This window comes from Eptesicus fuscus, chromosome 12, assembly GCF_027574615.1.
Source record: "Eptesicus fuscus isolate TK198812 chromosome 12, DD_ASM_mEF_20220401, whole genome shotgun sequence".
NCBI lineage: Eukaryota > Metazoa > Chordata > Mammalia > Chiroptera > Vespertilionidae > Eptesicus > Eptesicus fuscus.
Genome location: NC_072484.1, coordinates 86,314,569 through 86,332,491, shown reverse-complemented (window position 1 = coordinate 86,332,491; position 17,923 = coordinate 86,314,569). Strand labels below are relative to the sequence as shown.

Below are 17,923 nucleotides of genomic sequence, written 5' to 3'. Positions count from 1 at the left end.
ATCAGGGTGGGGGTTCCCTTGAGGCATGGGGCGGCCTGGGCGAGGGGCCTGTGGTGGTTTGCAGGCTGGCCATGCCCCCCGGTGACCCAAGTGGAGACCCTGGTATCTGGGATTTATTTATCTTCTGTAATTGAAACTTTGTAGCCTTGAGCAGAGGCCAGAGCCGTCCAGGAAGCTTGGCTTCCTCCATTGCCGGGGAAACCCAAGCCTCCTGCTTGCTCCATGGCCGCAGCCATCTTGGTTGGGTTAATTTGCATACTTGCTCCTGATTGGCTTATGGGCGTGGCTTGTGGGCCTAGTGGAGGTACGGTCAATTTGCATGTTTCTCTTTTATTAGTGTAGATATTGCTATTTTAACTTAATTAAAATTAATTGTAGTTATGTGACATAGTAGCAGAGAAGTCTGTCAACTTTTCAAATTAATTTGGGTCTTTAAGTAATATTTCATTTCTCATGTAGTAGAATAGATTAATCATGTAAATATTTTCCATTTTTTTTTAATTACATGCAATATAACTTTTTAATAAGCATAGAATTGGCCATTTCAGTTTATCTGCAAATGAAAACCATATTTTTTACTGTTCAACTGATATAAGTTTTTTGCCTTCAGGAATTTACTTTGTTTTGTGCAAGCCTAAATAAATTGTGTTTGAGGGTCTTCAAAGTTGGCATTTTAATTCCTGGTTGTTTGACTCATCAAGAGAATATATAGGAATTGTTATAAAGAAGTATAATGGCAAGGATAGCAGAATTATTTCTAATTAGGATTGGAGAATCACAAACAGCATTATAGAGGAGGTGACATTGTAGTTGGGCTTGGAGGATTTAATAGTTTTATGACAGGCATTGCTTATGCTCATCCTTTCATCTGGAAAGACATGCCTATTTTTGTGACTTTGAGTTTGGAATGCAGGGTACCCAGGGCTGGTGTGAAAAGGGCCTAGGAAAAACATCTGAAACAGATTGAAGGGTCTTGATGTGTTATTAAGGAGATGAAGCTGTATTGTCAGCATTGAGGAGTCTGAACATTTAGAGCTGAGGGATGGGGCATTGTGATTACCTCTAGCTTGAGGATGGGGTGCCAGGTGGGCAGTGATGCTGCAACAGAGGGCAGGACCAAAAGATGAGGTTGGACGTTTGTGGTGGGCAGAGATGACTCAAGTTTTGGACAACATTGAGGGTTACAGGCTATTTTATTTTATGACACTGAGCATATTTTGAAATCTGGGTTAGAATGGGAGTTGAGGCTTGCTTATACATAATCTTAACGTTCTTTCCTCTGCCGTGTTCTTGTTGTCTGCTTTGTTCTATTCTGTTACTTCTGGTTGTTATCTTCATCTGTAGGCAGAATTCTATACTTTGAATTGTGTTTCAGGAATGCTTACGTCACGTGATTGTGGAAAAAGAATGTTGATCTGATCTTGCGTTGTCTTGAAGTTGGTGGCAGCAGAATACCAGAGTTTGTGACAAAGAGGGGTGTGTTGGTTTAGACTTGACCCGGAGAGAAGTTTTGCTTTTCCAGGGGAATATTTTATTGCTTAGTTTTCCAGCCTTTTCTCTTTTGACTTCCTGTTGAATTGTTTTTCTTCTGTAGTAGTCATTTGGTACAAGGTTAAATTCTAAATATAACATGTTGTCTTCGGTGAGAGGTATTGTAGAATTCTCACAGTTCCCTTCTGGTTATTTGTCCCACTGATTTTAATAGTTTATTCTAGCACATTTGGTCAGAAAATTTAGATAAGACTTTGGGGCAATGCCACACAGGGAAAACATTTTTTAGAACGTATCAGTTTAGCCTTCTCTGTAATTCTAGCACTTTTGTGATTTTCCAGCTTTGACAATATTTCTTTTTTTTAAATATCCTCTCCGGGGATATTTTTTCCATTGGATTTTAGAGAGAGTGGAAGGGAGGAGGGGGAGAGACACAGAGAGCCAGCCCTTCTTTACAGTATGGCTTTGGCTAACAAAACTAATGTCAGCATTGTATAAACACATTGGCAGGTGTTTTCCTTTCAGAGTTACTTTAGGGAGCATTAAATATTGTCAAAATTCAAAAAGAAATTTCTGTTGTAAATGAGTTCAAATTGGTAGCCCAAAGATATATGGATTCCAAGTTTTGTGTGTGTGTGTGTGTGTGTGTGTGTGTGTGTGTGTGTGTGTGTGTGTGTTGTTGTTGTTTTAGTTAATCCTTGCCTTTCCATTGATTTTTAGGGAGAGTGGACGAGAGAGGGAAAGACAGAGAGAAACATCGATGTGAGAGAGACACATCGATTGGTTGCCTCCTGCACAAGCCCCAACCAGGGCCCAGGCTGGAATCTAACCCAGGACCTCGTGGTCCGCAGGCCGACGCTCTATCCACTGAGCCAAACTGGCTACGGCTCTGTATGTGTGTTTTTAACAAGGGTGTTGATTTCAGAAGAGTCTGTTCTGAAGTTCTTTCTGATTACTGCTGACATTGTGTCTGAGTATTTATGAAAAAGTAGCATTTCAAAAGTCAATTTGGAAAACAGCTTGTGAGATTGAAGACATTTGCAGGGTGCATGTTGTGTTGTGCATGCGATGGTGTTGGGATTCTGTCAGTGGTTGCTGAGTGAGTGACCATAGGGGTAACCTGTAGTAACACCTGCTACTACAGGTGGTGGACCTAGTGAAGTGTTACATTAGATGGCACATGATCTCTTTCTATAGCGAAGTTACTGAGTTCCTTTAGCATTTTCACATTTACGTAACACATTCAATTGTGAGGTGGTAAGGGACCAGGAAGGACAGTTTGAACAAAGTTTTATGTAGAGTGTAGGGTAAATTTTGCTCTATTTTGTACAATTAACATTATCTTTCTTCTAGTCCAAGTGGTAAGAAGTTCAGAAGCAAACCTCAGTTGGCAAGGTACCTGGGAAATACTGTTGACCTCAGCAGTTTTGACTTCAGAACTGGAAAGATGATGCCTAGTAAATTACAGAAGAACAAACAGAGACTGCGGAATGATCCTCTCAATCAGAATAAGGTTGGTTAACTTATGACATCTGTATTCTATTTCAAGAGCTCTCTAAAAAACTTTAGAATATAACACTGAGATTTTGATTGTATGTCCAGTTTTTTGTTTTTTTCTCCTCCTGCTAAGCATTTTGACTTAAAAATCTGATTAATTTTCTGGTAGTGCAGTCCTTCCAGAGGAGGAGCCTACGTAAATTGTACACAGTTGAAAACACATTTCAGTATCTCTCTAGGCCAGCATACATCACACTTTTCTCCCATTGGGACTATTTACAAAATATTTCTTTGTCGATATGAATTGTCCCTCTTCCCCCCTTAACCCCCTTAAAATAGTTCCTGTTGCCCCAAAAGAGGCAGCATTTTAATGTGGCATGTATTCTTACCATATAGTGTATAGTTACCTATTCATTTTCAGGATTACTGTTTGAGAAAGGGGAGTTTTTATTTTGACTTGTTGAGGATAATGACTTTCAGGAATGTTCTCATCCTAATACAATGATTAGAGATTTTCCCATTAGCTCTTATTTTTATTGAATGGTTTAGTAGATGGTTTGTAGTATAGGAATTTAAACAAGTAGCATTTGAATTATAATGCTAATTTAGTTGTATTAATGCACCCAGTATCTTTAGAAAAGCACCTTTAACCCCACCCCTCCCAAGGGCAACTAATGTTATAACCATTTTTTCCTCAAAATTTCTTCCTGTAAGTTCCATAGATAGATGTGTAAGTGTGTTGCCACCACCATTGTCTCACACTGATGGAAATGGTGCGGGGAAAGGAAGGGCTTTTCTTCCCAGGGATGTGACTGCCGTCAGTAACCCTGCCTGCACTGGGGAGCCCCGAGGTGGTGCAGCAGAGGGGCATCCGGGCCCCGGGATGGCTGCCCTGGCGCTGCCACTTGTGAGCTCACACAGGCACGGGCAGCTTCCTTCCCTATGATGGCCGCAGCCTTCTCAGTCCTTCTCAGTCAGGTCCCAGAGTCGTTCCCTTAGCATTTGAGGGGTGACGAGGAATTTACATGAAAACATCTCCCCAAGTATTTGACCCATGTTAGTTCCTTTCCCGCCCCCCTGCACCTCCCAAGCACTAAGCTGCCTCTGTGAGCAGTGCTGCCCCCGGCGGTTTTCCTCCTCCTCTTTTCCTTTTCCTAAAAGCTATGGGGTCTCGGTTTCATCTCTTTATTCAGAAACCAGCTTCCTAGTTTGTTTACAGTAGTTTAATTCCAAAAACTGCCATGGAGGTTAGACTGCAGCGTTTCCTGTCTGATTACCTTGCCCAGGTTCCCATGGGACGTTGGCAGGTACCTTGCTTAGAGAGGCAGGATGGGAGGGGGCGGCTGACATGCTGTTACTTGGGGTTGATAGGTAGGAAGGTGCTAAGATATGAGGTAGTGATAGGAGGAGAGGGAGCTCATGCTAGTAAAAGTTGGGACCTTGAGTAGTGTATAGGCACAGCTGTGTGAGTCCAGCTTAAAGAAACCTTTATTCTAGGTTTATTTTGCTGCTTAAATATACTAAAACAGCCTGCTAAAAACTCTAACCACAGTGCTGGTATCTATTGAAGGGGCTCAAATATTTATGGATGATTGGACCGCTTTCAAACTACCTTGTTGTTACCAGAATCACGGTTAAGCTACACTAAGTGAAATGTGAAGATAACTTCCTGCTCGTTTCGATGCACTAAAACCAAACCTGATTCGTCTCTTCAGTTTGTGTGCTCCTTTGCACTCTAGCGCGCAGACTGCTCCTCCTGCACCGTGGCATGTGCTTTCAAGATTCTGCTTGCTCATGTGCTGTGTCCTCTGCTTGGAATGCGCCCCCTCCCCCTCCACCTGGCCAGCTCCTCATCCTCATCCTCATCCTCATCCTCATCGCGGCCAGCTCCATTGTCTCGCCTCTGTGAAGCCTGCCCTGCGCTCTGCAAGCAGAACAGCCCCTTCTTCATTGTGCTCCCTGGTGCTTGCTGTTGTGTTTGTGGTGGTTTGTCCGCTTCAGTACACTGTGAGCTCCATGAGGGCAGGGACCGTGGCTTCCTTTTGTTGTTTCTGTATGTGCCGTCCAAAGCCTAGCACACGGTAGGTACTTAATACATGTTTGTTTCATGTTTATTTGACTAAATATCTACCTCATTCCAGAGGTCATAGTGGTCATAAATGTTTATTGAATAAATTAATGTACTATACCTGTTTTTGGAAATGCCTTTCATTGTCATCGGTTTCTGAAGATATTCTATTAGTTAAGGGAAAAAGACTAGACAAGATTTAGAAGTCAACAACATCAAGTTGATATTTGAAGTCTTGAGTGGCTTTCTCAGAGCTTGCTTGAAGGGGGAAGTTACAGAGCAACACTCTGCAAAAGTAGTTTTTGTGCTGATGGGAATGTTGTACCCACCTGCCACATGTGGCTATTATTGCATGTTTGAAACGTGGCTAGTGTGACTGACTAACTGGACTTTTGGTTTTATTTAATTAACTAAAGTTTAAATAGCCACATATTCCTAGTGGCTACCCTATTGGACAGCATTGTTCTCGAGCCTCAATAGGTACATAAGAAAAACAGAAACTTTGCTCTGAAAGCTACATATCATTTAGGCATTTTTGCAAGCTCTCGTTTTTCAAAGAGGAGATGTTACAAGGTTTCAGAGAGAGTCTCAACATTTTAAGAAGTTTGTTTCTTAAAAAGATGTTCTGTTTCTTTAAAAATTTAATTGGAGAACACTAGGATTGGATAAAGAAGAGTATAGTGATTCTTAGTGCAAGATGTGTTTAAGAAGCTTGGTTTTGTTGCTAGATATTCCTTTTATTTAATGTTTCAGATGTGTAAACACTAAACTTGATTCCATGTGTTTCTGGCTCTTAGGAACATCAAATGTTTATCAACTAAAGCTACAAACTAATAAAATTAAAACTCCCTAACATTAGTATAACATATGATGTATTTTACACATTTATTACAATATTTGTATGGTATGGAACAACTTATTTTTTACCTGGGCTTGTCAGTTCTACTTATACTTTGGAAAGACTCAGTTCTTTCCCTACATTTCTCTATTCACACCAATTTGATACATTTAGAAATAAAGAGCATCATATTCTCTTGAATGGAATTAATTGTATAAGTCTGTCATTCATTTCTCAAGCAATGGCAGTATGCAATTGTGATGATAATTCACACAGCTTTGCATTCTGTATGGCGGTGTCCTAGGTAGTCGACCAAACGACCTAGCAGGTGCTTGTTTTGATGATCTTCAACAAAATACTAAAAGTAAATTCTTGTAGAGAGTTACTATATCGTGGGGACAGTATCTGTAGTTTGAGAAACATGTGAGCTGCTGCGATGGTGGGCATCCGGTGGGTATTGGATTCTATAGAATGGGTGCAATATGGAGAACGGATTAGGGAAAGGTGAAACGAAGTAAGTAGAGAAAGCACTTTGGGCTGATGTAGTCTAGGAAAGAGATGTCTTGAATTAGTGCTATAGCAGGAGGCATGGAAAGATGTGGGACTCGAGAATTAGTGCATATAAGTACCTGGTGAGTGGAGGAAGGACTTGATGCCTGCTACAATTCTGGCTTGAGACATTTGGGGCAGTGGTAGAAATAGCTGCTGCTTACGTAGAATTTATGTCCAATGTGACTGTAAGTGATAAACCTACTTTGCTAATTGTTGTCTTCCTTCTACCCCTAGAATGTAAGTTCTGAGGCAGGGATTTTGATGTTTTGTTAACCATTTGTATGCCCTAAGAGTCTGTAGATGCGAGCGGCAGACTTTTTTAAATTAAATTCAAAATATTGTGACAGTTAACTGGTTAATGACTGTAGACCCCGCATGCACTGAGTGCCTGACAGATAGTGGGCACTCCGGATTTGTTCAGTGACTGACTGAATGAAAGCTGCCTTAGCAGCAGCAGCATTATACGCGTGTTACCTCATTTGATCTTTGTGAGGATCTTACAGGTAGTTGTTGTTAATCCTCATTTACAGATGAGGAAAGGGACCTTAGGAAAATAGTCTGTTTCTCAGATTGTGGCATGAATATCTCTTGAGGGCATGTAGTATATGCAGAGCCAGAGAATTAAAATGATACTTTTTAATTAATGATACTCCTCCCTCCCTTCCTCCCCCCTCCCTCCCCCCGTCCCCCCTTCCCCCCTTCCCTCCCTTCCACTCTAAAAATCAGTGAAAAAAATATCCTCAGATGAGAATCAAAAAACAGCGTGCGCGCACGCACACAAAACCACCCACAAATAAGTGTTTGTTTTATAGCTCCTGAGTTTATAGCAGATTGGTAGTTCTCAAAATTCAGACACACAACTGGGCATGAATTAAAAGGGACTCTGGCAGTCCTGAGGGGAGAGTGGTAATAAAATGTACTGATTTTGTGACGGTTTCTGGGAAAACCAGTTAGTCCAGCTTTCCAGATTACATGATACTGTTTTGGAATACAAAATTAATTAGTAAAAAATTCTTTCTGTCTTCAGAGCTTTGAAGGCCAATTAAAAGGAGAAAAAAAATAATAAGAAACAAAAGATGAAGAGGAAAGTAACAGCACACTCTTGAGTAATCTTGTTCATGCCACTGGGAATGAATTGTCTGTCTCAATGTTAGACAATAGAAGTTAATTGTATATTTTGAATACTTTTAGCCAGCTTTTCTAATTTTTATTTATTGAATAAAAAACATGAGTTAATTTAAAAAAATGATCAATCTTACTATTGTAGCGCCAGTAGTTTTACATTGCATGCTTCCTTCCAGCCTGGATTCGGAATTCATAGTTTGGGGTAGTCTTTGCTGCCTCCAGCCATCCTTTGTAACAGTGAGAATCCTACAGGCTTGACTTGTTTGCTCATACAATTGAGGCATACTTCTGTGTCTACTGACGCCATCTTTGTTCTAATGTGAGCAGACTATATTTTTTTATGAAAGAACAATAACAAAACCAAAGGTATTGTTTAGTGATATATACTAATTATAACTAATTAGTGACAGGAAAAGTTCTCCAAAAGCATTTAGGTGTGGAGCTTCTTTAGGATTGAATATTGATTATTTTATAGATCGGGTGGCTTCACTAAGGGCCTCAGGATGCTGTCATGAATCAGAGGTGTCCAAACCTGTGGTATCACACAATTAACAGGAGAGCTTTTAAAAATACACATTCCCGGGCCTCCCACTTTTTAAAAATGACATAGTAAGTGGATATTTTGCAGCCTATTGGCTAGGTTTGTACACTTCTAAATAAAAGTGGTGTTTTTTTTTAAATTCATAAAGATAAGAGAGCTAATTACCTGAGAAATAATATTGTTAGAGTTATTTAAGATGAATATAGCTCATAAAGGTAAGCACATGCACTGGGAAAAAATGAGCGAGATAAAGGAATAACAAGCATGCCCAGTACATACAGAGGAGTGTGTGTATGAGGGTTCAGGTGCGGGGAGGGAGGTAGAGGCTCTCATGTAATAGTGGGTCCAAATAATACTGTAATAATTGTCAGATTAATTTATTGTGATGCTTGTTTTTCTAGACAAAATTTAAGCAGAGGTCACAAACTCCATCCCCACAGGGCTCAGGTAACACAAAGGGAGTTGTTGAGAAATTCTGCAAGGACCCTTGATACCTCTAGTGGGCAGCCGTCGCTAGTCAGTCAGGGCCTAGTAATAGTGGCTAAATCAAGTCCAGTTTTTCTAGATCTTTGGGTTTTTAAGAGAAGCTTGAATTCTGGATTTCATGTGGTCTCCAGATTTGTAGCTGTCAGCTTAATTTATCAAAGACCCCCCCCCCCAAAACGGAGCAGAACATGACTATGGGTTAAAGGCGGTTTGTCTGCTACCAATTTGCAGTCTTTTAGTAGAAATGCCAATTCCCAGGCCTACCTCAGACCTGCGTCGAATCTCGGGGAGTGAGTCCCAGGGATCTGTGTTTCAATAAACCCTCTGGGTGTTCTGACAAAAGCTCAAGTTTAAGGAGCATTATTTTGGAGTTTGAGAGTTGAGATGATAATTTTTACATGGATCACTAATGTAGAGATAAAAATTCACTGACTCTCCTACCATTTATCAAGTATATTTCCATATTAAAAAATAGCAGATGTGTATTGTTTTTAGGTATATATGACTTTTTATATTTTTTGCCATTTTCACATTTTGTTCTTTTTCTTTCTCACCTTTCCTGGCCAGCCCACCCACCACCCCTTGTTAAAGTATTGCAAATGAACTTAATGGCGATTCTGTGCCTCATTTGGACTTCACTAGAAGTCAAAATTTTTAAATTTTTCTAAATTGAGTTCTGTTTGCTAGAATTAGAACTTCCATTTCTAATTATCTTTCTGTAAAAGGGGAAGGTTAATTTATGTTTCTTTATGAGAGGCTGGCCTCCTAAAAGCTGACCAGGTTGTTTGTATTTTAATGGCCAAGTATGCCATCATTTTCCATTCTCAGAGTGTGGAAATGACCGCTGTCCTGGTTATTGTTCTGAAAGCGCTCCTTCCTTTTGTAGAACCCAACTTTAAACATAATCAAATTAATTATGAATTTTCTAGAGAGAATTTTTTTACATTTAAAAGTATCAAGTTTTTATTATGAAAAAAATATAGGGTGGAGCAAAAGTAGGTTTATAGTTGTGAGTACAAGAAACATGAAGTTTATTCTTGTGTTATTTATTGCATCATTTTCCATATGAACAACTGTAAAGCTACTTTTACCCCACCCTGTTTGTCTTACATAATAAAGTACTAAAAATGTACTTTAGAGTATTTAAAATATTGATTTTGAGAAGTTTGGAGTAGTTGAATTTAAAGCAGTGGATATTGGATTAATAAGAATTCATCTACGTAATTATATTTATGTACAACATTTTTTAATGAAAACATGCTTATATCCACAGGGTAAACCAGACTTAAATACAACATTGCCAATTAGACAAACAGCATCAATTTTCAAACAACCAGTAACCAAAGTCACCAATCATCCTAATAATAAAGTGAAATCAGACCCACAACGAATGAACGAACAACCACGTCAGGTAAGGATCTAATTAGTTCTCCAATTTCAGTTTTCAGAAAATTCTGGTATTTTTACCAGGTACAGTTTAAGTAAACTTTGGTTAAAATGGAGTATATTTGGAAAGAAAATTGTTTTATGTCCTAGGCGATTACATGAATGCTGGAGAAGAATGAATAATTCAATATTTAGGTACAATGTTCTAAGAAAAAAGTTAATTCCAAATGAATCTAAATTAATATTATAGACTACATTTTTATGCTTTTGTGTGGCAATGTACATCAGACTTGATTCTGCTAAACTTAGTTTTTTAAAGATTATCTTTCTAGGGATAGTATTTCCTAAGGGGATGAAGGATGCAGTTTGTGTCGTTTAGTCTAAAAATCTTTTATTTGGAAACTACTTTTTGTTCTGATTTCTTATTACATGAAAGCTATCCCTCCCCTTTTGAAAAACAAACTTTGTAAAAATGGTGAATTGTCCTGTGACTTCCACTTTTGTATAAATTGGATGTATAAGTCTCTTTCTTTATTGCCTCAAGCTGTGTTCCACCAGAATCTTTTCTTAGGAAAAAGTGTTATCTGAAAGGCCTCCCTGCTGCTTAATAAGGCACGTAGCCAGGGGAGGGGGTCTTCACTAAATGCTTAAGCTTTCCAAGTAACCTTGCTTATTCATTCCCTAATGGTGGTAAAAAAAAGTTCAGGTACTTTGTGAATTTTTAGTAGCAATTAGGGTGAGGAAATGGAGGGAGAAACTTCTGTGCATTTTTTTCTCTCCTTTCTCTGCCTCCTCGCACTTATGAGAAACACCGATTGACCTACACGATTATCTTGTGCTCTCATATTCCCCTGTTAGATGTCTCGCTCCACTTTGTCATTTGAATTTTGTTTTTCGTTAGTCCCTCAAGTGTCTCATCTCCAGGCTTGATAAAGGATTGGGCCAGAACTTTCAGACAGTTGCTCTAGGAGAAACTACATAAAGAAATTCAGTTCCCACATCCTCTGTAGTGTTTTTTCCTCTTCAGGTGAGCCAGGAAAACAGAAGATATTTGGAGCCACATTGGATCAGCATCTTGCTATAGATGTCTCAAGATTTGAAGTTCTAAACTTGCTTTACTGTTGGTCCCCAAGAGATTCCACAGGGGCCATGTAAGTGTATCACATCCAATATCAAAGATGCGTACCTGCATGTGCCTGTAGGCTCTTGTCACCACTTAGGTTTCCTCTGAGCCGCTCGGCTTTTTGTACCAGGCTTTTCCCTTCTGTGTTACTGCTGTGCCCAGAGGTAGTTACCAGACTGGTAGGGTTAGGGTTTTCATTACCACAGGGAAGGAACTCTGCCATTCTGAACTTCGCCCACCTTGATAAAGCCATTCCCTGTGCTTGTATTCTTTCTTACATACTCTCCAAAGTCTTGAACATCTTGTCCTTTGGTTTTTTGGTGATATTAAAATCGTTTTCTTGTAAAGATTTTTGTTGAAAAATTTGAAAGTATGTAATTGGCTAAGACAGTTTGCTTCAAAAAGCCCAAAAGATAAAGAAAGTGGAATAACTAAAATATTAGTCCCATGTTGGTAATCTGCGTTGTCTTATTGAGGACAGATCGTATTTAGTAGATTTTATTCTCATCTTTTCTTTGCCAAATCATCCTCAGTATAATCTACAAACACAAATATTTTTGTTAAAGACCAACTGAGGAACAAATTATGGTCATTTTAACAGTAATTTGTTTTCTGCACCTCAGTTCATCAGATTGAAAAAACTAGTAAATACATTTGCTGAGTGTTCATCTGGCTATAGAGATATTGGTGACCTAGATTTTTGAAGTTGAAGTAACCAGATCAGTTGCTCTTTATTCTTTGGTGTATTGAGTAGTTTCAAGTTTTCCTTCTTTTATTAAGGTTTATGAGATTATTCTCAAATGAAAAGAATGTAAAACAACAACAACAACAAAAAAAACTGAATCCTACCTCCTAATTCCTCCCCACCCCCCTGAAAAAGCATGTCATTTTAACCCAGATCTTTTGAGGGTTTTATCTACCTTGTAGCTTGCATAGACAGGAAGGGTTAAAATTATTATAAAATTATTTAGGAGGTTACTTTTCTAAGAGTTTGGACTGTTTTTATCACTTTATCCTCATGTCATCTGACAATTTTGGCTGGATATTTTTGATTAATCTAAGACATTAGTTGTCTTTTCCCTTCTTTATCTTCAACATAAGAATTGAGATAATATTTACTGTTTCACTAATGGGATTTCAAAATGTTGGATTGTGCACTGTGCAAATATGACAAAATAGTAGAGAGACAACTTTTGTGTTTATGTTTTTAAAATTATGGTTTGTAATTCTGACTATTCCAGTTTAGACTCAAGTTTTTTTAGTAAAGGAAAACTGTTGATTTTAATTGTGTTTTAACGTACATATGGCAGATAACTGCTAATCATGTTATTGAGGAGATAGTAAAAAATACATAAGTAAAAATGATTCTTCGAATTTTGCTACCTTTTGTATAGCTTCATTGAACTAGATTGGTAATATAAATTACCAAATATTCCACTTGGAGAAGTTATGTTGGTCATAGAGTAACTAAATTAGACAATGAGGTTTCTGTAGATATAAATGTTTTTATTCTTTAACCATATCATGTTCTCTTAATAAGATATTCAAGCTAGTGGTATTATAATTTTAAAGTGTTGAATTTTCAGACCTAGAACTAGGATTAGATTTTTGTGTCCTAATTGAGCTCTACCTTGAATAGGTTTGAAGTACTTAACTTAGATGTGATGCAATCATAGAAATTAATAATTCTGTCTTATGTAACATACATCCTATGCCTAGGTCTGGCAGTCTAATTGAATTCTGTAAAACCTGGTTATGGTAGGGTAGCTAGCCAGACGGTTTCATATATACACTATCCTCATATTTAATGAGTGTTTGTCTTTTACAAATCCCATCTCTACCTTATATTTTAATTGTAGGCAGAAATTTCTGCTGAATTCTGTTTAATGCACATTTGGTTACATACCCTAATTTGTACTTTTAAAGCTAAAGCATTTCCAGGACTCAATGCATTATGCATTAGAAATTCATAGTTTACATATTTTTCACTACTATAGGTAGTACTCTAATATGACAATCAATATTGGGCTTGAATCAATCAGGAGTTGGGTTTGGTAATTAGAAGGTTATGTATACATATAATTTATTACTGTTAGAAGCTTTAACTTTTAATACTAGGAAATACAAAACATATAGAGAACCATCAGAAAAGGCAACTTTCAGAATCTTCTGACAGCCCTCGATTGCAACGGTGAAGTGGGGCAAAGTGGGCTTGAATCAATCAGGAGTTGGGTTTGGTAATTAGAAGGTTATGTATACATATAACTTCCTTCCTGTGTTGTATGGTGTTTCCTTGGCTAAATTCCCAAAAATATAATTAGTTGACAATGATTTTTGAAACCTTTTAATGTGGTTGTATCCAAATTAAAAATCTATTGAAAAGTCACGTTCATTCGGTTTCAGCTTTCCTTCTGTGGCACTGAGTATTACAATACTTTTTCTTTTTGGTAGTTTCATTTTAAATTTGCGTTTATTTGAGTAGTTGTGAAGTTGGACAGACTAAAGCATTTGTGCTAAATTTTTCAATTCAGATTTGCAAAATTAAGCTTTCTTAACAAGATTTGCACTCAGTCTATCAATTTACTTTTCCCCATAGAAATTTAAACTCCAGTTTTGTCATCAAACTTGTTAAGATGACAGTTATTATTTAGAAGTTAGTCAGTTATAATGGGTTATGCCTTGTCTTATTTGATACTTATTGCCTTGAAGTAATCCATATATATAAAAGCCAAATATGCAAAGTCTCCCCTCGGGAGTTCCACTGATCTGGAGTTTGATCGCTCGCTATGATGTGTGCTGACAACCAGGGGGCGGCGTGGAATGAAGGAAGGCCCTGGCCGGTAGCCAGCAGCCGGGGAAGGGAGGCTCTGGCCGGCAGTTGCAAGGGACCCTACTTGTGCACAAATTTCGTGCACTGGGCCTCTAGTCTTATAATAATATTGGTACCTTTTTTTTTTCTTCTTAATGTCTATATTTGCTTGTTATTTCTTTGCTCTTTTTATTTTCAACTTTACTAGAGGCCTGGTGCACGACATTCGTGCACTGGGGTGGGGGTGGTCCCTCAGCCCGGCCTGTGCCCTCTCACAGTCTGGGACTCCTCGGGGGATGTCCAACTGTCTGCTCCCTAAACCGGCTGTCAGACATCCCCCAATGGGTCCTGCGCTGCTGTGGAGGTGGGAGAGGCTCCCGCCACCACCGCTGCGCTCGCCAGCAGTGAGCCTGGCTTCTGGCTGAGCGGCGCTTCCCCTGTGGGAGTGCACTGACCACCACGGGGCAGCTCCTGCATTGAGTATCTGCTCCCTGGTGGTCAGTGTGCGTCATAGCTACAGGTCATTCCGCCGTTCTGTCGATTTGCATATTAGCCTTTTATTATATAGGATGAGCCCCTTTATTTTTAGATAATGTTTCTTGCATAAAACATAGAGTTTATTTTCCTCCCATCTGATCTGACAGTCTTTTTCTTTTATTGGTGAATTTTCGATTACATTTATTGATGGTATGAACATGTTTGGTCTTGATTCTATTATGGTGTTTATGTACTGTTTCTAACATTTTATTGTCATTTTCTAGTATTTACATTTTTGTTCTGTAGTATGGGTTTTCCATTTAAGTCCATACTTCTGATAATTTTGAGGATTTGTAACCTGATTTTAGTTCTAGTGGTTGTTTAATGTCATATTTTACATAGTGAATACATGCTTCTATTTCTTGATTTACCATTATTAAGAAAGAAGTAGTATCTATTGATATCCCACTTAAAAAATTAGAAGTTAACTCACATGATTGAAGTTAGTTTCAAGAAAGCTTTTCTAAAGGCCATCTCTTCTGATAAACAGTAATGATAATGAAAGCTCTATCTGTTGCAGATCACAGTTCCTGTTGGTGAGTGGGTTTGAAATCATTACTTATTCACCAGCATGTATTGCAGGTTATATTTACAGGTGTTGTATAAACGCAAACGTCAGACATGCACCCTGTCCTCATAAAAGTTTGAATATAATAATGAAAAAACACACTGAACAAATAATTCCATTGGAAATGTGACAAACAAGTGAAATGAAGGAGCATGCCTGAGTCCCTGTGTGGACTGATTACGTATTAATGAGAAAATTACTATGAAAACTTTCCTGTGGGAGCAACACATGAAAAACAGGCATCACGAATGAGCACTCTTACTCCAGGATCATCTGAGGGTAATGGTACCTCTGGAGGCGTTTGACGGGCGTTACGTGCCCACTCTGTGACTTAGGTAGCATCGTGTGAGGGTTTACACAGGCAGCCACAGCAGATGGCGACCGCTGCCCCACCCTCCTCAGCTCTTTTGTGCATTTGCTTCATTCTTCCATCCTCTTTAGCCTTAAATGTTATCTGTTGCCTTAACAAGAGATCTCACTGTAGTTTGCACAACCACATGAATCAAGTTTTTCCTTGATTTACATCATCATTTTCTTGTCATTGTCTAGCCCTTTCTTCCTAGGCCACTCTCACAAAATAAGGGGCTAGCTCATGTTTGTCTTTTGATGTTTGCTGGCCATGGTATTTAAGTTAAGTTGGGTTTTGCTGACCAAAATTAGACAGCTCACACATCACATGGGGTTGATTTGGAGAAGAGCAGTGTACACACTGGACAGCGAATCCTTCTGGACAGGAAACGCTGTTCCTCTGCACAGCCCTACCCCAGCAGCTTGTCTGTTTAGCTTTTCATGAGTCAGTGCCCATGAAGTGCACATTTTCTGGGTTTTGCGTTAGTCTACAGATATATGACAAGGTCCTTTGTTCTTTGATTAGATTTAGCAAAAGCCTTAGGAAAGTGAATAAGATGTTCATTGTATTTAACATTAGAAAGTATCCTGAGCAATTCAATAAAATATTTATATTTTTCAAGAATTTTCTCATTTTTTTGGTCACTTTTGATAACCTTCTGAGATAGATTAAGGCAGTTACTAGTATTTCTGTTTTGCTGGTGAAAATACAAAGAAGTCAAGTGACTTACCTAAGGCAGCACGTCTGTTCAGTGGTTGAGTCAGGAATAAAGCTCCCGAACTAGTGCTCTTTCTGTTACCCTGTACGCCGTCCGCTTGGCTACAGCGTCATCAGGCAAGATGCGAGTGCCAGTTGTGTGTCTAGCATCATGCTCTTGACAGATGAAGACTGGGCCAAGTTCAACTCTTAATATGGTGAGGTGTGAAAGTTAACTTTGCTTCTATTTTACAAAGTATTAACACTTGTCTTCACATACTTTAAAAGGTATATCCCATCTTGGGCATTTTAAGTATTTGTTTCCATTAGAAAAAATGCTAATAGTCTTATTTCTTTGACAATTACTGTTAGAAGCTTTATCTTTCAGGAGTTGGGTTTGGTAATTAGAAGGTTACTGTGACCTTGGGCAGGTCAGTGTTAACACTAGTAGGAGTGGAGTCCAGGTTTGAAGGGAAAAAATGAATGGAACGTGAGGAAATAAGACAAAGTTTCTCTTCTAGTGGAAGGAGGAAGGCAGAGGTGGTTTGAGGGAGAAGTAGGTGAATAAGGACAGTTTTCAGGTTATCCGAGTATGAGTATATCTGTCACTTCAGGGGAAGAAGCCCCAGGAGAGGAAGGGGGGAGGGAAAAGGTGAGAGGAAATGTTGGGCAAATTGATGAGACGAGATCCGCAGGAGGCAGGAGAAGCTGTGACCCAGACTCAAGTTTTGTAGTCTTAGAAAGGTAGTGGAGTACTCACTCCTCGGAGCCAGGAGGTAGGTAAGGAAGTTACGCTAAAATGGTTCGGAGGAAGTCTGAGGTAAGGGAGGGTATTTGAAGAGGCTCGGGGCTTTAGGCTTGAGCTCCTAGTTTTTCCTCGTCTTCTGTGGAGTCAGTTACTATAGGCTTCTTTTTTTTTATTTTTTATTTTTTATTTTTTAATGAATCTTTATTGTTCAGATTACAATTATTTCTCCTTTCCCCCCCATATCTCCCCACTACCCAGTTCCCACCCCCCTCCCCTTACCTCCCCCCCGCTGTCCTTATCCATAGGTGTATGATTTTTGTCCAGTCTCTTCCCGTACTCCCCACACAGACACCCCTTTCCCCCTGAGAATTATCAGTCCACTCCCATTCTATGCCTGATTCTATTAAGTTCACCAGTTTATTCTGTTCCTCAGATTTTTAATTCACTTGACTTTTAGATTCACTTGTTGATAGATATGCATTTGTTGTTCATAATTTTTTATCTTTCTTCTTTTTCCTCTTTTTAAAGAATACCTTTCAGCATTTCATATAATACTGGTTTGGTGGTGATGAACTCTAGCTTTTTCTTATCTGTGAAGCTCTTTATCTGCCCTTCAATTCTGAATGATAGCTTTGCTGGGTAGAGTAGTCTTGGTTGTAGGTTCCTGCTATTCATCACTTTGAATATTTCTTGCCACTCCCGTCTGGCCTGCATGGTTTCTGTTGAGAAATTAGCTGATAATCGTATGGGAGCTCCCTTGTAGGTAACTAACTGTTTTTCTCTTGCTGCTTGTAAGATTCTCTCTTTGTCTTTTGCCCTTGGCATTTTAATTATGATGTGTCTTGGTGTGGTCCTCTTTGGATTCCTTTTGTTTGGGGTTCTGTGTGCTTCCTGGACTTGAAAGTCTATTTCTTTCATCAGGTGGGGGAAGTTTTCATTCATTATTTCTTCAAATAGGTTTTCAGCATCTTGCTCTCTCTCTTCTTCTGGTACTCCCATAATTCTGATGTTGGTTCGCTTGAAGTTGTCCCAGAGGCTTCTTACACTATCTTCAACTTTCTGAATTCTCTTCTCTTCATGCTTCTCTGGAGGAGTGTCCTTGGCCTCTT

The 17,923-nt window shown here is 38.9% G+C and overlaps 1 protein-coding gene across 3 annotated transcripts in view; it reads left to right on the top strand.

The window, feature by feature from the left end:
• The window catches only part of MBD2 (methyl-CpG binding domain protein 2), a 47,216-nt gene that overhangs the window by 16,691 nt on the left and 12,602 nt on the right, over positions 1-17,923 (top strand). For 2 of the 3 annotated variants that reach the window (XR_008557640.1, XM_028155681.2), the window contains exons 2-3: positions 2,845-3,004; positions 9,872-10,009. Coding sequence is in view for 2 of the 3 variants with exons in the window: in XM_028155681.2 (XP_028011482.2) it covers positions 2,845-3,004; positions 9,872-10,009 (298 nt within the window). In the remaining variant the exon portion in view is untranslated. The remainder of the gene's footprint in view (positions 1-2,844; positions 3,005-9,871; positions 10,010-17,923) is intronic. The other variant, XM_028155682.2, reaches the window with a different exon arrangement.